Source organism: Channa argus, chromosome 1, assembly GCF_033026475.1.
Source record: "Channa argus isolate prfri chromosome 1, Channa argus male v1.0, whole genome shotgun sequence".
NCBI classification, from domain to species: domain Eukaryota; kingdom Metazoa; phylum Chordata; class Actinopteri; order Anabantiformes; family Channidae; genus Channa; species Channa argus.
In genome coordinates, this window is record NC_090197.1 from 43,059,535 (window position 1) to 43,082,534 (window position 23,000).

Below are 23,000 nucleotides of genomic sequence, written 5' to 3' on the forward strand. Positions count from 1 at the left end.
TGATGAATTGTTATGTTATTATGTTATGCTACAGTATTATTATGATTGATGTGTTTCATAAAACTTGAGTTGTACAATAGTTTTGTGCATAAAATATTGCTCCAGCCAATACTGCTGTAGGTGCACTGGCCATCCCACGTGCCACCCTGTGTCAGCATAAAACCGTAGTAGGTACATGGTGTAAAACTTTCAGCACAAAGAGAATTGACCAGATCTGGTGCTGACATAAATTACAATTTGTAATAAATTATATTTTGCAAATAAGCCTTATTTATACATGGATTTTGTCACATTAGAATTTGTTACAATTGCACCCACATGTTAGAATTACAAATGGAACCTTATATGAAATATGTATTTGAAGCTTCTTACAGGGCGACTGTGGCACAGGAAGGTAGAGCAGTTGTCTACCAATCTCACAGTTGTTGGTTCAATCCCCGGCTCCTCCGGTCACATGTCGAAGTGTCCTTGAGCAAGACACTGAACCCCAACTTAGTTGCTCCCGGTGAGTGTTGGCCAGCTGCATAGCAGCTCCCCCATCGGTGTATGAGTGTGTGTGTGATTGTGAGTGTGAATGGGTAAATAAGAAGCAGTGTAAAGCGCTTTGAGTGCCAATAGGTAGAAAAGCGCTATATAAGTGCAGACCATTTTACCATTTACACCGAACACTTTATAAAAAAATATCAGAAAAGTTTATTTTTTTGTTCTGGGCCACTGCAACAAAAAAAATGATAAATCTGACCCTGCACTACTGGTCTAATTAGCCTAACCATTTACAAAACAAATTTCATATTATTATTTAAAAAAGTTCTACATGCTTTTGTTTTGAATACAAAAAGGTGTTTTGGCTAAAAGCAGTGATTAACCTTTAGCCAAAACACCTCCAAACAGATCACCCTACTGTCTGATTCACCTAAGTTGTAATTTTGTGGACTAATGTTTTCCCTGGGATTATTAAATGTCGTATAATGAGTCACATCTCATTAAATGGTAGCCTTTCAAATTTTTAATTTTTAATTAGCATATTTGGTTGCCACCAGGAGTCCCAGCTGCTTCTGTATGTTGATGGGCAACACCAGCTGTCCTCTGGAAACAGAATATGAAACTGTCTTATAGTCAGAGGCAGAAGATGTGAAGACTGCTTTTTATGGACCATTCAGGTTTATTGGAGCAGATGTAAGTTTAATTCCTGTTCAGATGAAAAGTTATCTGTGATATAATTTGCTTATTGTATGTTGTATGAGCAATAAAACTTTAAAACCAGAACCTTTTTTTGGCTAATAAATCCAAGGTCCTACACCCATGAACTGACTTGTCCAGAGAGCTAAGATTGTGCCCAGCAGGTGTAGATTGCTGTCCTGAGACGTCCTGTAGAAAATTAGCAGTCAAGAGTGTTTTAGAGACTCGAGTGGATTGGTCTATAAAGTCGCCCAGCAGAAGACGAATCTGTCCTTCAGTGAAAAGTGTCCCACACCTCTTCTTCTGGAAAAGTGCCACAGCATCTAGAAAAAAAGGTGTGCTAAGATGTGTTTATCAACACAAATATGCCAAGGGCTGGGCCTTATTCCAACTCTCCCACTCTGTAACACACACACACACACACACACACACACACACACACACAGTCAATCCCACCACTGCTGTTGCTGTCCAGCTGGCAGTGAAAGTGACGCTTTGATGTTGGCGGAGGCCAAAAATTCAGCTGGAATTGCATGAAAGGTAGAAGTTGTGAGCAGTTCTGGCTGTAGTAAACATATTTTAGCTTTTGTGCTGGAGATAATGCATTTGGAACCAAAACATTGAAATCTTTGTTGTTTTGTAGCATTGTGTGTCATCTAGACCACCCCACTCAGGACACAACAGGATTAAGAAGATCTGCACTTAGATATAAATGAAATTGTGGACTTTTGTAATGAGGAAAATTAAATACTAAAAAAGAAAACATGAAAAAAACATTTAACAAGTACTATAATGATTGCTGTTGATGATGATTGCAATTATCTCATTCCAACAAAAAAGTCTTTGTATGAGCCTGCTAGAGTTAAAAAACAAGAGAAGAAGGCTGTTTTAATCTAAGATGTTGAGATGGAAACTGTGTTTATCAATGCCACAAGAAGTTAACATGAGAGATACTAACTTAATCCTCCATTTATATGTAAAGATATGCATAATAAATGGTCATATTGACACCTAAGTAATTTACTCTATTTTCTAAATGGGGGAAAAGAAAAGAAGTTGAAATATTCAGCTTCATTCCAAATATTTTGCACAATCCTCATACACGTGGAAAGAAATGAGGCCTTAGAAACAAAAAGATGTCTGCACGTAGCTCTATGATTTGAGCTCACTAGCCTCCACTGAGGCTGTAACCAGGCCCCTGTCCCATTTTCACTGCACTGATTATTCTTTAGCTCCAGATCAGAATGAATCAGTAATCAAAGGCCAGCTGGCTTATCACAGTTGGAATCCTGAGCTCGAGCCCAGATATGAATGAAAAGTGCTCCCTGACACCTGTTGATCAAACACAAGAACTACAACCATGTCTAACAAGGGTTATTGATACAGTAAGCGCATCAAACAGCACAGTGACTGATCAGACATGGTAGAAAAGATGAAACATGGTAGAACAGTATGTGAGTAAAAGTGTTTCTTTTGGGAAAACCTTTGGGTCATGCAGTGATAGAGAGTGTAACTCAAAAGCCTCTTTGTTGTGACTTTACCGTGACTAAGATCCAGGTTCAGCCTTGTTCTGAAGTGGTTAACTTTCTTAATGTGATATCTCTGTGATGCATTTCAGATGTCCAAGGACCCATGAATTCCTGCCCTGATAAGCTGTCAGGAGCACTGCCCTGTCTATAAATTGTGTGTATGTGTGTGTGTGTTTGCATGTGTAATTGGGAATTGAGAGAGCGGACAGCCTCAAGGTTATATGCCATTAAAAACAAGACTGCATAAATTCCGCCTAATAATTCATAATAATGACTCCCCTGTTTGTTGGTTGCTTGTTTATCCCACGTTCATTAACATGCCAGCCTCATGGTGCTCATGCTGCAAAATGTCTTATGAGTGGGAGTGTGGAAGAATGATTAAGGGCATATGGAAATGATTATAACCTGCTAAAGTGGAAGTATATCCCAAACCCCTTATGAACATTGAGGATTAAGCAAGTAGATTAGGAAGAAGAAGTTCTCTGTGGAAGAGTAGTGTGTGTGTGTGTGTGTGTGTGTGTGTGTGTGTGAGCGTGTGTGTCCCTAGCTTTGCTTCGTCAAGTTGAACTGTCCTGGCATTTTTCAGTCTCCTTGGCCGTCACTTACTTGTTCTTGATATGAGGCTCTTGTGTTGCCCTTGAGTGTGGAGCCTTGATTTATCAGGTTTTGAAGCCAAAAAGAATCAATCTGGTCCTGCTAGTTCTTCCTAAATATTATTTTGTTCTTACGCGATCTTAAAAATAAAGGAAGTTATGAATTAATGCACCAAAACATTGGTGAGCGAATAAAGATATTAGAAATGACAACCTTGTCAGGAAAAATGTAATGTAAGCAATGTAGAGTTATTCAAGGTAGACAGGAATTACAAAGTTGAAGATAAAGGAGGCCTAGTTTGTGCATAACTGAAGTCAGAGTTCAGGCTTCACACAATGTCCCCAAGTTCTCAGTTTTTGGCGCAACACATGCAAGGGTGCAGCATGATTAACTTTCCAGGAGGTTTCTGAGCCCCTGTTGATGACAGCCTTAAAGCCCATAAGTCATTTGTCCCTAGTGCCTTATTTTCATTATTGTGACCTAAAAAGAAGAAAGGGGAAAAAAGAATCAGCTGCCAGATTTGATTTGGTGACATTGCAAAGTATAGAAATGTCCGTAACGTACTGTGAATAATATAGCAAAATATTATCCACTATGTCAGAAACAATATATGATTTATAATGAGCCCATTCACTCATTTCAACGTGCCTGAGCATAATGCTCTTTATTTGGATTTAAAATTTGTGGAAGTTTAATTTTAATTGATGGAAAATGCACAAATTAAGGTCTTGAAATGTAATGTCGTGTAATACTGGTTTTATTTGACTGGACCATGGTTTCCCCCTAGTTTAGTTTCAAGGCGCTTTGACCATTCACTTTGACAGTGATTGAAAGAAATGACTGTCTTCACTGCTGAACTGCAGCTTTACAGCCAAGAGTAAAACAAAGGGACTCTCAGAACAGTCTCTCTACTCTGGTTGCCAATTACCTCAAATGCCACATGGATGTGTGTTCACTCTTAAGCTCACTCCCTGAAAATGTCACTTTATGTGGAAATAGCAAGTAAACAGCATTTGACACCAATTGCTGCTTCCACCATTTTCAGTAATGACTGCAGGCCTGTTCTGACTCAGTCCTCGTGTGTTTCAGTGACCTTTGTGCTCCTTTTGTGTACTTGTATGTAGTGTTGTTTTAGACTGGGTGCAATTGTTTCATGCTAGATTGTGTTGAGTCGTGTTGGGTTGCGTGTTGTTGCACTGCATCACATCATTTTGTGTTGTGATTTCTTCCTTGCACTCCCCTTGTGTGCTCCGATAACCTGCAGGGTGCTGACTGGTCAATAGCCTCCCACCCAGAGGTAAGAAGACGCTGGTTACTAAAAAAGCAACCTTTAACTTCACTCAGTAACAAAGCAGATGACAGCAAGTGGTGCAATCGCACAGTGTGATCTGTCACGTTCAAGCCTGAATGAAACCGTTCTCATCAGCCCCTCTGAGACGAGAAAAAGAACATTTTGCCAGTCCTTTGCTGCTTATATATGTCAAAGGTTGACATCTTGAGCCACATTTTCAGACTGTTTTCGCTATATGCTGTGAACATGAAAACACAACAAACAATAGCAAGGTCAGAACTGAGTGGAGGAAAAGCGAGTTTTAAAGCTTATTTGCAGAAGTGTGAATATGGTCATGGTGTAAAACTCTGAGTAAACATGACCCGAGTCCCCTTCGACTCAACTGTGGTGAGGGTTGTTATGGCTGAGAATGCAATGTGACTGCAAAGACAGCACTGCAATGAGTGGTTCAACAGGAACAAAGAGACTGATGTTGAAATGTGATAACCCGCAGCTCCTGAATAAAAGCTTGCGGTTCGATCGATGCTCATTTTTAGCTTTGTCTTCATGTCCAGTATTTTACCAGTGTTGATGGAAAAAAAGAAAGCTCAGCAATCACTTTTACTGAACCATAGAAGTGATATCAGTGTGGTTACAACACTGAAGGGTATTATTCTCCCCTGCATCCATCTAAGTTGAACGCAAAAGTGCCAACAGGGGCAGAGCTATGAAGACACGCAAAGGACCACAAAGAGATGGAAACAACTAAAAGGAGACGCAAAATGACCCAAAAGAGACACACAACTACAGAACAGAGGCACAAATCGACCAAAAAGAAACTGGAAAAACAAGCACAAAAAGATGGAAAACAAGCATTTACATGTTCTTTGTGTTAGCACAGGGGCCCGTTGTCTTATAATCTGTCTATGGCTGCCACTGTTTATTAATAATATTTAATATTAGTTTACGTCAAACTGTTCATTGGCCATTCATTATGTAAATAATAATAACGCAGAGAGAGGTTTTTACAAACAAAATGCGAGTTATAAAATGACCAAATTTCTGCCACATTATTGGAATAAACAGTTTTAAAATCAGTTCCAGCATTAACTGCCACTGTCACACTGATGAATCCATTAAAGCAGGTTACTTAAATTAAAAAGCTTTAAAAGCAACGTTAATTTAACAATTGACTCAGTGCAGTTATTACAAAAGGTGCAACCACACACTTTGCCCAGTTTGTCAGGCAAATATGAGATTTTAATATGGTGTCACTCTAATTTTCAAAATGTGTCTGTATGGTTTTTCTCTCCCTGCTGTGCATGACCTTCTAGGTGCACTGTGATGCACAGCATGGCGGGTATGAAGATGTGAGGTCTACTTGCTTAAATTAGTCTGTGTGTGTATGTGCATTTGTGTGTGTGTGTGTGTGTGTGTGTGTGTGTGTGTGTGTGTGTGTGTGTGTGTGTGCGTGTGTGCGTGCGTGCATGCATGCATGCCTTTGTGTGTGTGTGTGTGTGTGTGTGTGTGTGTGGTTTCTTATTCTACAGGGTTAAACATACTGGAACTTGACAGGCTGGCAAAGGCTGCAAGAGTCTTGGTAAACAATAATGGGCAATAACCTCTCCAGGGAACTGTGTGTGTGTGTGTGTGTGTGTGTGTGTGTGTGTGTGTGTGTGTGTGTGTGTGTGTGTGTGTGTGTGTGTGTGTGTGTGTGTGTGTGTGTGTGTGTGTGTGTGTTCAACAGCAGCAGACAAAAAAAGGTATTGCTGTGCTGTCGACATGGGTCACGATGGCAGGGTGGAGGAGCAGAATGTGAAAGCTGTAAATGGGGACAGGGTCACTGACAGCAGAGGAGATTCAGCTAAAGATGCTGGTGACACAATCATTTATGGCTTGTTATCGTGTTGTCTGTTGTGACGTAGGGCGTTGTAAAAGTGCATGTAGTTTCCTAGAAAATAGCCAGTGTTGACTTTGTATCGTCTGAGCAGAGTGGCAGACTGTGCTGTACTCTTAGCATCTACAGATTTACTGCTACAAATAACATTTTTATGCAAAACTCTGTGAAACTCTGCTTCCATGTTGCTACACTTGCCGGCCGGGATGTAATTTATAACACTAATAAACTCACTTATATCAACAAAGTACACTCTATTTTTGAAAGTCCCAGTTTTTAGTTGTTCTCCCTGTGTGAATTGATATTTAGGTTTGTATGAGTCAACATAAAATCATGTTGTGCTGCAGTGAACATCAGGTCAGGTCACAAGTAAAAATGCAACTGCAGCTTCAGCAGCACCTAAATATTAATGAACAGTGTCTTTGTCTGTTTTGCATCGGCTTTGATATTGTATTATTTTTAAAGATTACAACGTTAACATTTAAGTGGTCTTGGATATCACTTGATAAAGAATAATGTTTCTGGGTTATTTAGAGTGTCATTAAAAATGCTGCTTTTGAGTGCTCATGTGCATACAGCATGTAATCCAAGTTTGCTTGCCTCTTGTGAATTACTAAAGTTAACATTTGAGAGGTTTTGGTTGGATTGTTGGGATTTGTTGGGTTAATCTAATTCTAGAAGGTCTTGGACATTGTAAAGTGCCTTGAGATGACTGTTGTTATTTGGTGCTTAACTAATATTGTTTTTATCACGTAGAGCAAGCACAAATAAAGTGGCGAGAATATATTGCAAATATTGAAAATTGAGAACCAATACAACAATGTAACATACTCCTGCATTAAGTTTTTTTTATTTAAATACTAAGTTAAAGTCCACGTTATTTAAATAACTTGATTAAGTTAATAACTGAGTTAGACATGAAAACTTTATAAGTTATTAGAAATTAATATTTCCCTTCAAAAGTGGGAAGAAAACACACACAAATTCATGCAATGATGATGAATCCATCACATTATTTCATTAATAAACTATCAAAGTGAGACCAAACTTAGCAGCGACTCTTTTGTAAATGCAAAGCTGTAGCTGCTCTACACACACAGACGAGTGGCACCAGACTGCAGCACAGAACCTTTCACACCAGTATATGACAGCTTTCAAGATCTCCACCCACTAACGTCACGTTTCTGCAGCTCAGCTGTCAAAGAAAAGTCCTCCTGCGTTTCACTTTGTTGGGTTCCGGACTGAGATCTAATTCGCATTTACGGCAGCCCCTGAAGGCAGCAGTGGATCCAGAAACTCGGTGGGGTGGAAAAAGACCGTAACATTATCCAGCCTTTACGCTTTTGGCCTGGCACGTTGGATGTCCCACAGCAGTTTGAGAAGACAAGGCAGAAGGTTTATTTTGTTTGTTTGTTTTTTTTTCCATGTTTTTTTGATCCCTTAGTGACGGACCCATTGTCACACATGGCTCCCCGGGCGGTCTGGCTCCTGGTCGCGCTGTCTGTTGTCCTGAAGGTGCGCTCCTGCTGTGCTTATACCTGCCCGGCCATCTGCCGCTGCAGCCCCGACACTTTCCAGTGCAGCAGAGACACTCAGGTGGCCCCTGGAGCGGCAGCCACTTTCGTGCCTCGACTGTGAGTAACCCGACTTTGAAGCTGAACTGGTGATAGTAGTTGATCCTCCCGTAGACAACCGGGCTGCTTTGATCCACTTTGTGAGACTTTTTACTGGATTTTAGTAATATTTTTTATTTATCTTAATGCCATTGTGTTAATGTTCTGCTTAAACCTATTGCATGATATCTCCTAACTGTAATGACTAAACGTGGAGTAAACCCCTTTACTTGTGGATCCTACAGGAGGCTCACTCACTTGTCCTTGAAAGAGGTCCCCACTCACGCCTTCAAGGAGCTGATCAACGTTACAGTAATGCAAGTTTGCCTATTTTGTTTTATCTTACACATTTGGTTTAGTGAATTAACCTGTTTGACTTAGTGAAGGAGACACTTTAGGCCTTTAGGACTTTAGGATCAACCACTTGGTCAAAAGATGATTAAGATTAAGTGAACTTAACAGACGTAATAATTAATTCTTTGGTTTACACATAACATTTTAACATTTTCAGTTAAAATGAAAAATAAAAACATTTTAACATTTACAGTTAAAATGTACAGTGTGTTCACATGCAGCATGTATTCTGAGTTAGAAAACAAAAAGAGAATCAGAGACCTTATCCATGTGGGATTACAATGTAGCATAAGAAGTAAGAAACACACTGTGCAGAACACACTCCTAACAGAAGCTTAGAAACTCATATCAGGTCACATTTTTAAAGATGCACAAAAAAGCTCATAATTTAGTACAAAGTGTGCCGTACACTGTTACAGAGTGTTTTCCACTTGTTATGCCCTCTAAAAATGCCCAAATGTGTTTGTTTCTTATGTTAAGTTTAATAGATAAGTGTTATTTCCCTGCCTTTTATGAAAAATACATATGTTTAAAAATCAGATTTGAAAAAAAAAATAAGTATTAACAAAACTGTCTTATTTTTTCTTCTCATTTTAATATTTGTAACATAACATAACATTTGTTTTCTCTTCAAACCCTTTGAACTTTGACACTGTGTTTGATGCTAAAAATGGAGGAAGTGAACATGTGTTCACTTTTATTTCACAATTAGTCACTTTTCTCCTTGATTCCTTGTGCTGGTGTTTACTTGAAAAGACCACGTGAATTATTGAAGAAATCATGTTCAAACTTTGTAGCCTTTAGCTATGTGTCTTGTTGGGTAATGTGAATGACCTGTATCCATTAATCAGAAGGAAATTACGTGTGTCCTTTGCTGAAGAATTATGCACAGAAAAGGCAATAACTGCGAGGCCACATCACAAACCAAAGAAAGCACACAAGAGCTGAAGCTAAAAACTGCCCAGTGGCAGAAACAGCAGATCGCAATCAGCTGTTGCTTGGCTCAAATGACTAGGCCAGGAAATGCTGCTAAATCCAATTACAACTGAATGAGATATCTCACTAAAAAACAAACTCGTTCCATCCTAATTACTGATTAATTATGTCTCATCTTCATGATCACGTTTACACCAAATAAACACTCAAGGCGTTTTCCCGAATTATCACTGAGTGGGTTTCTCCATTTTATTAATATTTTACCAACATTGTGATGAGCACATAGCAAACGTTTGTTGACCTGTCGTGAAATTATTTTCAAATTTAGCTGATTGTATTTGCTCTGCTCCTATGGGACAAGTCTTATCTGTACTTATGTGTGTTAAATACATTATGTTCGATTTTGTCTGTAAGTTAGCCAGTAAAACCTCTGTCAAGGTAGGACCACGCTAGGAGCACTGTGTTGCTTGATGACGCGAGCTGGAAACCGCTCCGTCTAAATGACCACATGAATCAGCTTTTGGTGAGCTGTAAGTGGTAATTATGACACTATACATAATGCAATCAGAGAAATAAAAGTGGCACAGATGGAGTCATTTAATTGTGTCTTGGTTTGAAATGGAAGTAGAGTGACGTTTACCCTAAGAAAAGTGTTGGCTGATTACAGCAGAGTGGGAGTCTTAAACGGTGATTACAAAATAAAGATGGAGAGCGACTCGGAAAAGGGAAAGTCAGCCATCAGAAAACAAAGTGTTCAAGGACAAATCAAGAAGCTTTGTTGGCTTTGTTTGTCTCTGAAACATTGTTGTTCAGTCCCCCCCCGCTCCTTTTTAAACATCTTTACTCTGTCTTCTTGGCCCAGATGCATCCATGATGTATATGTTTAGAGCTTTTCTTTCATGAGGTGAAGCATGTGAGTGTGTGGTGCCCTAGAAGTATGAATTGTTGTTGGTGGTATTTTAATATTTCCCTCATGGTTTGCATCCCCACATCAATCAACTCTGTTCTATTTCTAACAGAACTGCATTAAGGAGTAAGCAAGGAAAATCCATAGCGTTCACTTGGGTTGATCTTTTTTTTTTTTAATTCCACATTTAGTTGCATCTCATGAGTAATTCGTTCACCCTCTCTTGTTAATCTGTGGCACAGTGAGGTTTCCCAGAGCAACTGCATCACACAGATACAGAGACATGCCTTCCTCTCCCTGCACAGCCTGGCTGAAATGTAAGTGACACCTACCTTCCTCTACACGCCATATGCAAACACGATGAAAGCAATTATTCATTTGAACAGCTGGTATGTGTTTTGCATTTCATTTAAGTTTCACAGGATTAGTTTGTCAATTACAAAGGCAGCGTGTTTAATTCTTGACGTTCATAGCGGCTGGTTTTTGGAAGGAGCTTTTCAGTGTTTGTTTGTTGACGGCCTCTGACAACAATATTGTAATTACTGATATTTTTCCTCATTCGTGTTGCTGCAGTTCGGTGCAGAATATCAATAATCTGAGGGTCATCGAAAAAGGAGCTTTCACAGACCTGCCAAAGCTGGAATATTTGTAAGTTGTTAACGATATCATTATTTGTCTGTTTAGAACCACCTTCATCAGCAAGAAGATCGGTCAGCAAGATTATGCTCTGTGGTCAACCATTGGTCAAGCTCACGTGACATTATTTTAGCTTTAGCTGAGATCCTAGAGTTTCCAATGATGCTGCACATGTCAGAATGAAGAACAACTAAAACTTAATAACTAAACTCAGAGTGGAGGTGACTGCATCATAATAAGGCAGAGATTCACTCCTGACAAATACAGGATGTAATTGGTTTTATTAATCAGCCACGTAGGATCATCAAAAGAGACTCTACACACCTGTTTTCTGCTCGGCAAAATTATAATGATGACAACATGACGCATTTTTCATCCACAGCTATCAATCTGCTCTTTTATCAGCTGTCGCCAATTCCCAAACTGAAACCCTAAACACATGTCAGAAACAGAGCCTGATAGTCATTAAAAACACAGTTTCAGAATGAAATACAGAGTTAACAGCTAACAAACAGGTATAACTCCTAAGATAATAGACATTTTGTGCCTAACATATGGCTTAGCTTGTGTTTATGTGTATGTTGTATGTAAGTATGTTTGTATATTCCTATTTAGTCGTCTGTATTTAAATAAAGACCCGTCTAGTGATGAACTTGGCAAACATCAGGTCCCTATGAAGATGAGGAATGAAATACAAATAGAGAGTTAAAACGATATGTACTGTGAAAGAGTAAATGTGGGAAAACTGCATGTTAATGTTTTTTTCAAGAATCTTTCCAGCTTCACTTAGTTTACCTGGAGTCTTTAAGTATTTGAAGAAATCATCAGCCTTTTTTTAATTGTTATTATTGCTACACAATATTCTGTGACTGCACTGAAAAGCAGAAATACTTACTTCGTACAGATCACTAGCGTGTGTAGACTACTATTCATAGATGCACTACCGACTCTGACGCTTTTACTTACAAAACATTGTTCGACTTATGTATGTTTTCCATAATTGACTCCTGAGATTTCTCAGACTGAGCTGCTGCTCTGTGACATTTTGCGAGCACTTTCATTTGTTCTTATCTGCTAAAGATCATCCATCTGTGCTCCACATCCTCACAGGAGCATCTCTAACACAGGGGTGATACACTTCCCAGACTTCACAACCATCTCTTCCTTGGCACCAAGTATGATCTTGTAAGTAATCCTATAAAAAAAGGGTAAAAATACACATTAGTGTATGTGTTCATGTATGATTGTCATATTATAACTCTTCGTGGAGCCCAAGTTGGTTTGTTCTGAACCCAGATATGCTTTTATCTATCAATGTCATGATCCAACTGGGTCATAGTTTGTCAAATTGTTCTCTTTTTTTATGAATACACATAATATTGTGATCATTTAGCCACCCCACCAAAGTGAATGTTATCTGTTCCGTTTCCAGAGAACTAGCAGACAACATGAGGATCAACTTCATTCCGGAGAATTCTTTCCATGGTATGACAGAGGAGTATGTGGATATGTGAGTACAGGAGTCAAATTATTTTTCTTACTAGATTATCAGAGCATGGAGCAACAATTTGCCTTTATTTAGGGATGTGTGTTTGGATTTGTCTAAATATGCTTATGTAATTCAATGTTCAGTTCTCTGACCTTGGTGATAGGTTCTTTTGACAGCGAACTGAAATTCATAACATTGTGTCCCTGGCAGGAACCTGGTCAGAAACGGCTTCAAGGAAATAAATTCTCATGCATTCAATGGCATCAAGCTCAACACACTGTAAGCATTTTGATAATCAACACTTTTCCCTCATACTAAGCTAAGAAATAAAAACCAAAACAGAAAATCAAGAATCAACAGTGAGATATGAAATATGTTGCTGTACAGTGTGTTGTTTGTGTTTTAGGCTCTTCTTTTTCTAATCATGAAAACAGAGTGTACCAGTAAACAAACATTATGTAAGACTAAACAAAGATTGGATGCCCCATTGTTTCCTTGCTCGGCCCCATACTACTGAATGTTGATGGGGATGAGATATGTGCAGACACCCTGCAGTCTAAAAATAATCCACATCTTCCTCAGTGTCACGTTTGGAAAACAAAAACTAGATGAAAAGTGGTTTGAGGCATTTTGGCCATTAATGTGTCATCTTACATTTTCTTTCTTATTGTAACTTAACTGCAAAATTACAGTTTGGGCTGGAGGTTGCTTGTGTTACAATTGTTTATTTCATTTTTTTTTTTTTATGTCTTTTGTAGAATTCTGAGAGACAACACATATCTCAGTTACATCCAAGAAGACGCTTTTGAAGGAGCCACGGGTCCGAGTTCTCTGTAAGTCACAGTGATTCAAGTTAATAAACCCAAAGAAAATATCATGACAGTCTTTCAGCAGTTGGCTAAAACAATTAGCAGTAGCATATTATTTATTTAAAGCTGCTATACTGAATATTTTCATACTAATGGCGGAATATGGCTTGCATGAAAAAAGGGTTCATAGTGACAAATCTGTTCCACTCAGTAGTCTTGAGCTTTAGTGGAACAAGTTTCCCACTTATAACAGCCATAAAGGGGCCGTTTCTTGAAGCAGCAGACTGCTATGTTTGCACTGTTATTAGGGCACAAGGACGTGAGGGTTGGGTACTAAACAAACGTGGTAAGGTGTTATTAAAATGTCACGTGTCTATAGATGAGTGTGTTATGTTGGCTACAGCCGCTACACCTTGACCACATTGTAGTATTTTACCGGGGGACAGTGTCTTTTATTGCGTCTTTCAGACCCTTGTTTAAGTTTTACTCCACACATCTTTACTGTTCTGGTCCACTCTCACTGTGTCATTTTTATCTGCCGACAGTTGGTTTTAGTGAACAATCTCTAAAAACCATTTGACAGACAAGAAGCTTCATTCACCAGCCATTAATAAAACAAATTCCTTTTTAAAAACCCACTTAACGCTGTTTTCACAGAGATTGACATTCACCAGTGTTTTCTTATTTGGGATTTGCTCCTATGTGAGATCATAATCTATCACACTAAAGAACACAGTGCTGAGTGCTGACATGTTTGTGAAAAACAAGTAGTCCATGTGTTTTCTAATAATATTATATCACAATATTATATCACAATAATATAATTATCATTAATAATATTTTGAATAAACTATTCATTTCTATTATTTTACTTCACCAGCAGAAGACAAGTGTCTCTCTTCTGTTTGAATAGAGAGACACTTCTTTTCTTATTTTTTATATACAAGTATATAGTGACAGATTTAAAATCAGACTTTTTTTTTTACGTAATTGTGTCCCATTTTTCTACAACGTTCACTAAATGAGAGCCCCATGCATCTTACGTGTGTATGCGAGCAATTTTATATCCACTACTGTCACTACTAAATATGACAGCTCGTTTGCTGTTCACCTGCTGCAGCAGACCCTCTGCTTTAGAACTACTTAAGTTTTTTTCTGCTGCTTAGAGTCAAAAGCTCCTCTGTCTTTAGATTTCTGCAGCATGTTTTCTGCGAAGACACATTATAGCAGCTTTAAACAAAACCCATAGCTTACTATTAAAACGAATACATAGCATGTGAAAGATGTGCTTTTTCAATACTTTTTGCCATGTTCTGCCTTGCTGGCTAATATGCTGACAGAAAGTTATAAAATGTAACACACATATTAAATTTTGCCACAGTTGTGTCAAAGTTTAATAGGAGGACAATGATACATTTTCTGTCTGGTTTTGTGTAAATTTACAAAAATTGAGGCGACCATATTTAAACTGGGTCAGTGAAACAAGATTAATATTCATAACAATGTTAAACATTTTATTGTATAAACATTATAGTGGTGACAGCCTGTCTGTGTAAACAACCAACAAGGCAGGCAGGACTGCTGAATCCTGATTAGCGAGCAAACAGGCAAGTGTGTGGAGCACACAGCTCGCAAGGTCTCTTGACTTCCCATCAATGCTGTCTTGCAAATATGAAATTCCCTCTAAATTTAGTTATGAATTAGTGCTTGTCAGATTACAAAAAATCCAGTCAAAAGGAGAAGGGGAGCAGTCCTGTAGATCCTGGATTTTGCTGTGTTTATTATTTAGTAAAGGTAATTGCAGCTTCTATTCTGTGATGAAGTAGTTTTGTTGTGAATGAGCATCACGGAAAAAAAGGCATAATTTACAGCATTTGCCTGACAATTATGAAAACTGATTTGGCTGCTACAGTAAAAACCTGTGGGAGATTTAGCAGATTTGCCTAAAACCGCATTTCTTAACATCATCAACACAACTGCAAAACAAGGCAGGCTATAGTTGTTTCAAGGGCTGGTAGTGGGTCTTTCTTTTTGTGATTCTATCAATGTTCACTGCATTCAATGCATTTGTGATTCAGGGATGTTTCCTCCACTCCTCTGAGTTCCCTCCCTGCCAAAGGCTTGAACAAGGTGAGGTTTCTAAAAGCCAGCTCCACCTTTGCTCTGAAGAGGCTACCTCCTCTGGACAGTCTACCTGAACTGCTGGAGGCTGAGCTCACATATCCCAGCCACTGCTGTGCCTTTCACTCGTGGCGTCGGAAACAAAGGTATTAAATCTATTCACATCTGCATGAAGACCAAAGGCTCTGTCCACTGAATATAGATCATCAACATCTTGGTGATTAACAGTTGAGTTTATTGACATGTTGTGTTGTCTGACCTTTTCCTTTTTACTATTTAAAGGGAAAGTGCCTTAAAGAACTTCACAAAGTTTTGTGACCTCGGCCAAGCAGAAATGTAAGTTTCTTAACTGCCCCCTTAGGGACTACATAAAAGTTACTGGTTGGGTAAGGCCTATAGTTGACATATTTAGTGAACCAACATTAAGATATTCTCTGAACCCCCCTTTAATGTAGAAATTACATCCCAATTTACCAGAATAATATGGCACTATTACCTTACCTTTAGCGGTTATGTGAACACAGAGTTTTAGATCACAGTCTATACTCTAATTAACACTTAACGTAATTTTCACATAGCACCATTAGTAAAAAAACAGAAAACAAACACAAGATAATTAACATTGTAGCCACTCTTTTTAGAATGAACCTTGTTACTTTAACATTTGTGACACTTTCATTACCAGTATCCACCTCTTTTTCTTTTATCATTTCTGACATACTAATCCTGTTGGCTTCGAAATTATTCTGAGGGGAAACATTGACTTTATAATATTAGAGAGATAGTTGTTGCCCTCACACCCTGTAGTGCACAAAAAAATATAATCTTTTTTTAATCTAATCTACCTTTCAGTTGGGAAATATTTAAACATCCTCCTAAAAACTGGGTACAGCCTCTACTCCTCATATTCTGATGCCCCCCTCCAAATAACTTTCACACACTCCCTAAAGCAAATAGTTTTCCTTGATCAGTGTTATGGCATTTTTATATTCTTAACCTTAATGGAATAATCTTAACATCCGTTTGTTCTTCAGAGAACCAACTACAGATGGCATGAATCTTCTTAACGACATCAACTTTGAGTACCCAGACCTGGAATTTGATTGTCTTAACAACCCCTTCGTTAAGTGCACGCCAAAGCCAGATGCCTTTAACCCCTGTGAAGACCTGCTGGGCTTTCCCTTCCTGCGCTGTCTCACCTGGATAATTACGGTTTTCGCTGTGACCGGTAACCTCGCTGTTCTAGTTATCCTGCTAGTTAGCCACCATAAGCTCACCATCTCCAGATTTCTCATGTGTAATCTGGCCTTCGCAGACCTGTGCATGGGGGTCTACCTGATGCTTATTGCCTTCAGGGACTACTTCTCCCGTCGGGAGTACTACAACCATGCCACGGACTGGCAAACAGGACCAGGGTGCGGCATAGCAGGGTTTCTGACAGTGTTTGCCAGCGAGCTATCAGTATATACACTGACTGTGATAAGCCTTGAACGCTGGCACACAATCACTAATGCCATGCATGTCAACAAGAGGCTGCGGATGCACCATGTAACAGCCATGATGGGAGCAGGCTGGGGCTTCTCTCTGCTGGTTGCCCTGCTCCCTCTTGTGGGAGTCAGTAGTTACAGCAAAGTGAGCATCTGTCTCCCCATGGACATTGACACATGGGGCTCTCAGGTTTACGTGATGTTTGTGCTCATTCTCAATGTTGTTGCTTTCCTTGTGGTCTGTTGCTGTTACATCTGCATATATCTGAGCGTCCACAACCCAGAGTACTCAACTCACCATGGAGACACAAAGATTGCCAAACGCATGGCTGTGCTCATTTTCACAGACTTTGTATGCATGGCACCGATCTCCTTCTTTGCCATCTCTGCAGCCTTGCGTATGCCCCTCATAACTGTGTCTCACTCGAAGATCCTGCTCATCCTTTTTTATCCCATCAACTCTCTCTGCAACCCTTTCTTGTACACCATTTTCACACGGGCATTCAGGAAAGATGTGTACCTACTGCTGAGCCGCTGTGGCTGCTGCCACCACACCAGCACAGATTTCTACAGGTCACAGACACTGGCTTCACACCTCACCTGTACCCAAAAAGTGCCCGGCAGAAAAACTCACACACTTAGCTTCTATGCCTATCATATTAAGAATGGCTGCTTTCTAAACAAGGAAACCACATGATCGTCTGTTGTATATAGAGTTGGTCAGAATGCAGAGAATGTCTTGTCCATGGCAGGCATCCGATCAGATTTGGTCCAAATTAGTTTACACAGTGAGCATCAGCAGTAAGGATCAAGAGCTCAAATTGAAGACAACAGGTGCTGCAGTCTCCCTTCCTGCACAGGAAATGGTTTGCAAAGAAGTGGTTAGACGATGAAAGAATGGGGGACAAAAAACAAGGCAGATCTTTTGTAAACCTACTCCTAAACCACTAATGCTCATTCATTAAGATCTATACGCTGTAAAACATCGCGTGTGTAGGATGTTGATACATAGACATTTAGCTCTATTAAACATTGATAAGTAGAAGTTATTATTGTAAGGTAAAATACAATGAGGTGAATGTGATTAAATGGAGTTTGATTTAGGTCATCACATGAGCTTTAGTGCCATCTATTGGTTTGTTTTTCTCAGGAAAAAGACTCCAAACAGCCTGGTTTAAAACAAATGTTCTGTAAAAAAAATAAATAAATAAAAAATCTAGATTTTTTATTTGACAACAGCAATTTGGATTATCATACCTGAAAACATGAGTTGGATGCCAAATCCATGCCAAACTTTTTATTTACCTTGAAAGGTTTCAGTCTAAGCTGTATTCCAGATATAAATCAGAATTTACTATGATTATATATTAATGTTTTTGTAAAACTGTACACATAGCATATGCTGCATCATTTCAGCGTAGTCTGGGATCAATGTGGCTATGATCAACATAACAGTGTTGCCTCTGCTTCTTCCGTGGTTGGGATTTTTATTATGAAAATGAAATCTCATTCAGCTCCACTTGGTTTACCAATAATTTAAAGCAGTGGTTCCAAACCTCATTGGCTTATGAGTATTTGCCCTGTCAAAGCAAAACTAAAAGAATGAAACACTAAGGTTCCAAAATGACCAAAACTAACCAGACGTTTGACATAAAAAGCATTTGTTTTGCAGTGTATGCTTTTTTATTTTTTTTTTAATTTTATGTTTCAGACACACTGGTATTAACCTCACAGCTCCTTAAAATGAACTTGCAGCCCATTTCCAAGGTGACCTTGGCAAATCAAAGATTTTGTCACCCGCCATTTCTTTTCTCAGAGTTGTTGCTGGGGCTGTCACACCCCCTCCATGTTGTTGTGAAGCTGTGAGTAGCTCCTCTGGTGTCAAAAGTTTACTTTAGTGCAGAATTTAATTTTCCACTGAATTTGTATCCTGTAGCTTTCTGGGAGGATTCAATACTCAAAGGGAAAAAAAAAAAAAAAAAAAAAACACTTTCTAAATTATACAAACTAGTGTTGACAAGGCAACACTGGCTTTGTACAGGGTTACAGTGAAATATAAGATTCATTGAATGCAGCACAACAGTAAGAGCTTAGTGTATTTGGTATGTGATTAAAGACAAAGCTTTTACAGTGTTTGAAAATGAACCAGTACATTAGATACACTCATTGTAACATTGTTACAAAATTAAAAAAGGTTAAACAAAACATTACTTAAATGAGGAAATCAACTTTTAACAAAATGTTAAACTTATGTCATTTGTCTTTGTAAATTTAATTCACAAAAAACACTGTACACAACTGTTGGTACTTAGCAGATGGCCTGCAGTTTTACATAATGAAAATAAATTGTGGTTTTGCTCTTTGGTGTTTTAAATGCCTGACTGATGAGCCAAATTACACCACCAAGTGCTCTAAATTCACCAATTGTGGTTTCCTATTAAATCATTGTTTCCCCTCTTTGCAAATGGTTATTTGATCTGTTGAAGAGAACTAATGCTCATTACCACTCAGCTTCCCCAACAGCTTTAGAGAACACATAGTCCCTGCCTCCATAACACATCACTCCATCTTTCAAATGAAACTTCCAGCGGTTTTTGCTACGGTGAATCTGCAATAGAAAGGGTTGTTTTTTTTTAAACAAACAGGCAGTATTCAACAACGAGCTTTGTTCAGAAGCATATAATAGCCAGCAGAGAGCTGAAATGTTCTTACTTTGTCATACTGGCACACGATTACATTTTCGGTGTCAAAGAGATCAGGGATATCTTGCTCAATCACATCATCACCTGAATTCAATGGATCCTAATCAAGCAGAAGTGTGATGCGAGAAACCAGTTGTTAAAATACACAAAGATATAATGTTGGAATAAAATGTGCGCTACCCACAAAACATGGCTCAAATGTAATTTCTATAGGAAAAGGCAAAAATCAACTGGAATTTCTTTTTTTTTTTTTGTTTGTTTTAATTTAAACCATTTTAGTGGCAAATACTAAACCGTGGCTTGTAAAATTTCATCAGTCTCACCTCTTCCTCTACATCGGCAAGTTCATCTGCTCTCGCACTGTCACTGCTGGAGGAGATGCTGCCGCCATCACTGGTTCCATCTCCTTCCTGCAGGGCCTTTATGGCCTCTGCATTGATTATACCCAGAAAATCATTTTCTTCCAGAGGACCTCCCTCTTCCTCCTCGATGTCAGAGCTGTCTGCAAGACCATCCAGCTGCACAATGTCGGATATTTCGCTGTAGCTGAAGTCAAGGTCCAGCTTAGAACAAAAAGAAAAAGGTTGATTGGGAGTAACTGCTATCTAAATAATAGCCCCGCAATCTGCCATGTTGACAATTTATTTAAACCCAAAACTAAGAAATATTACCCCAAGAGCAGCCTCAGACTGATCACTCTTTGCAGATGCTAGATTCCTCGCCCTTTCTGCTTTCTCCCTCTCCTCCTCAATCACTTCCTTCAGGATGTCATCAATGTCTCTGGTCTTTAACTGTTCTGCTTGTGTCAAATTGTCCTCAGTCTGGATCTGGAAGTCTAATACAGGTAATTGACTGCAGGGTAAAGCAGGCATACTGGGTTTCACTGGTTCAGGTTCTGGACTGAGCTCTTTTTCTCCCAGCGTGACCTCAGGCTGTGGAGAATGAGCCTCTTGAAGCTGCGAGGTGTTACCAGCAGAAACCTGTAGCTGCAGGGGGATGCTGCTCTCCTGACTGGGGGGTAAGCTGCCCTTCGGCTGAGGTGGCTGTGTGAAAGAATTTGCTGGAACAGAGGAAGGCTCTGCCTCCTGAGAATGAGTGGCAGTGGGTGCGAATGCAGCTGATGGAGGGGCACAGGCTTCCCTCCATTTAGTGATTTTCTGTGGGGGCTGGGATACAGGATGCTGACCCACTGGGGCCTGAGTAACCACAACAGGCACATTGACCTTATAAAGCTGACCTTAGGGAGATTAAAGAGTGAAATGTTACTTTATAGGTCAGTCCAGGTTAAAAACCACAACAGATGTAGGCCCAACAGGTGGAGTCATACCAGATGCTGTTTGTAGGGTGACTCCAGCTGGTATCTGCACAGGGTAAGCTATCCCAGTAGGGAGAGAAAATGTCGCAAGTGTATCTGAGTTGTTCTGCAAATAAACGTGAAAAGAATATTTTAAAGACTCTGGTCTGATTAGGGTTGGATGTGTTAGATTTCTATGTGGTATGAACATTTTAAAAAGGTCCTCCCAATCATATCTAATGGGTATTAATTTGATCAATTAAGTGATTTTTACTATGCTGGCCAGTAACAGTCATAATAACGCCTTGTTAAAAACTAAATTAATGTTGACATTTAAATGTAACTATAATTCTAGCTGTTTGCTGTGGCAACCATCCAGCTGAAACTACAAAGTGAAATTTCAAAACCTTGACTTTAATATTTGGCAGTTAAATTCCAGTACTGTGTATTATTAGTGATTAACTCAAATGTGAAATTGTGCTGGTTAAAATATTTGCTTCCGTGTGACCTCCCATGTTATGAGCCACATGAAGTCATGGAGGTAATGTAGGTAATGTCTTGACTTGCCTTGACTGGGAAGCTGTGGATATTCTGTCTGGCAGGAATCACAACTGAGGCTGAGGAGAAAAAAAATAAAATAGGTAAAATAATTTTTAAAATTAGGAAAATTGGCATTATTCATAGATCACTTTGATTACTATAGTTTATACATTCTCAGACCAAAATGGCTAAATTAGAACTAATTAGCTGAAACTTTGCAAACAATTTTTTCCAGTTCCTTTAATGTGAAATTGGCTTTGTACAGTATATGTATACTGTGTATACTTCAAAATTAAATTTTTTATTTTTGACCAGCTGCAGTAATTATCTTGGGATCAGTAAAAAGGTAAAGGATGTTAGTTTTGTTGGTAAACAGTTAGATTTCTAGCAACAGTGCCTCGCCTGTGAGTTCCGGATCCGTCTGGCTGTAGTTGGCAGGGAGTTGGAGCACAAAGTTGGAGGAGTTGATATTGTTTTTCCTGAAGTCTTCCATTGCTTTTGACTGCATCATCTTTGACTCCCAAAGCTGCACAGCAGAAGACACAGCAGTCTGTCATGCTGGTATGGGGCATTCTTCCTCACTAGATGATCTAACTTTGCTGTAACTGACAGCTTGAGTCAAGATATGTGTTATTTTCTTTCCTTTTTTAATGAAGCAGGGTTTTTTAGAATGCAACTCACATGTCTTAAATCGTCCAGGACCCGGTCTTCAAGCCCTTCATCCAGGAAGAGCTCCCTCATACTCTCAATCACATCATCAATTATGGACAAGTAGAGTTTGGCCTGCAGTTATTTATACAAACTTAAGGTAAGTAGAGTAGTAATACATCATAACCAGCCTGCATATGTTTTTGTGATCAATAGACCAAATTCTACTGCAGCTTCCATCTTGCTGACAGATTTAAAATGTAGACTCAGCACATATTCACTAATTTCAGGTTCAAATAGAATCCTAGAAGCCTGTAGTAGTAGTATTTTTATAGGTAAAATTTTAATTTTCAGAATGTATAAGAGTTCCAGTATTTTAGTCAGCAACAACAAAACATACAGATTTACTGCATCACAAAGTCAACACAACACAATTCTTTAGCAAAACTAGGTAAAGGTAGCTCTGCTTACCACTGGGCCTGTGTTGGTCAGCATGATTTAAGGCAAAAAATAACTTTGGGCAAAGACCATCCGTTAAACTTGGAACACGTTAATATGTTAAGCTTGACAACCTGTTAAGTACACACAGGTGGCAGGAATCAAGCTCAACAGGTGTGTCTGAAGCAGAGGATGAAAATTTTCAAATCACTGATCATGGAAGTGTTTAATATTTGAGAAGAATTTGTAAGTATTTCCTGGCTGTTTCTCCTGTGTGGGCCATACATCAAGTAATCTTTGCTACTTATTTCAAATTAGAGTGAGGAGGTGATTATGCAGTGATAAAGTCCTATGGTACTCAAGAACTTCAGCTCTGTTCTCCAACAAACCTTTCACTACCCACTGCTGATCACCTGGATCAGGTGTGTTCACTCTATCGGACGCTGGAAGATACCAATTTACTCAGTCTTCCCTGACTCCACCGTCATCTGATATGTTACAGCTTCTGATTCATGGAAAAAACCGGATGCTGGTTTTTAGCAGTGGGTAGTTGGATT

At 39.0% G+C, this 23,000-nt stretch overlaps 2 protein-coding genes across 2 annotated transcripts; one reads left to right on the plus strand and one right to left on the minus strand.

Moving 5' to 3' along the window:
• Positions 1–7,690: 7,690 nt before the first annotated feature.
• On the plus strand, positions 7,691–18,569 carry LOC137137495 (lutropin-choriogonadotropic hormone receptor-like). The gene is made up of 11 exons (XM_067523814.1): positions 7,691–8,103; positions 8,328–8,403; positions 10,526–10,596; positions 10,853–10,927; positions 12,026–12,100; positions 12,348–12,425; positions 12,615–12,683; positions 13,163–13,237; positions 15,292–15,480; positions 15,617–15,670; positions 16,369–18,569. Exons 1-11 carry the CDS (start codon positions 7,934–7,936, stop codon positions 17,516–17,518), a joined length of 2,082 nt encoding a protein of 693 aa, XP_067379915.1. The 5' UTR covers positions 7,691–7,933; the 3' UTR covers positions 17,519–18,569.
• A 125-nt stretch (positions 18,570–18,694) lies between these two features.
• gtf2a1l (general transcription factor IIA, 1-like) lies at positions 18,695–20,761 on the minus strand. The gene is made up of 4 exons (XM_067523801.1): positions 20,195–20,761; positions 19,847–20,086; positions 19,534–19,623; positions 18,695–19,429 (listed from the first exon to the last, which is right to left on the minus strand). The coding sequence occupies exons 1-4, from the start codon at positions 20,393–20,395 to the stop codon at positions 19,322–19,324; spliced, it is 639 nt and encodes a 212-aa protein (XP_067379902.1). The 5' UTR covers positions 20,396–20,761; the 3' UTR covers positions 18,695–19,321.
• Between the last annotated feature and the right edge of the window lie 2,239 nt (positions 20,762–23,000).

What these genes read in the sequence shown, in the direction of transcription:
- LOC137137495 (XM_067523814.1), top strand. Translation starts at nt 7,934, where the DNA reads ATGGCTCCCCGGGCGGTCTGGCTCCTGGTCGCGCTGTCTGTTGTCCTG. An exon ending in CTGCACAGCCTGGCTGAAAT is followed by an intron (nt 10,597 to 10,852) that starts GTAAGTGACACC and finishes GTGTTGCTGCAG; the next exon opens with TTCGGTGCAGAATATCAATA. An exon ending in GACCTCGGCCAAGCAGAAAT is followed by an intron (nt 15,671 to 16,368) that starts GTAAGTTTCTTA and finishes TTTGTTCTTCAG; the next exon opens with AGAACCAACTACAGATGGCA.
- gtf2a1l (XM_067523801.1), bottom strand. Translation starts at nt 20,395, where the DNA reads ATGCCTGCTTTACCCTGCAGTCAATTACCTGTATTAGACTTCCAGATC. An exon ending in AGTCTGAGGCTGCTCTTGGG is followed by an intron (nt 20,087 to 20,194) that starts GTAATATTTCTT and finishes TTTTGTTCTAAG; the next exon opens with CTGGACCTTGACTTCAGCTA. An exon ending in TCGTGTGCCAGTATGACAAA is followed by an intron (nt 19,430 to 19,533) that starts GTAAGAACATTT and finishes TTTCTATTGCAG; the next exon opens with ATTCACCGTAGCAAAAACCG.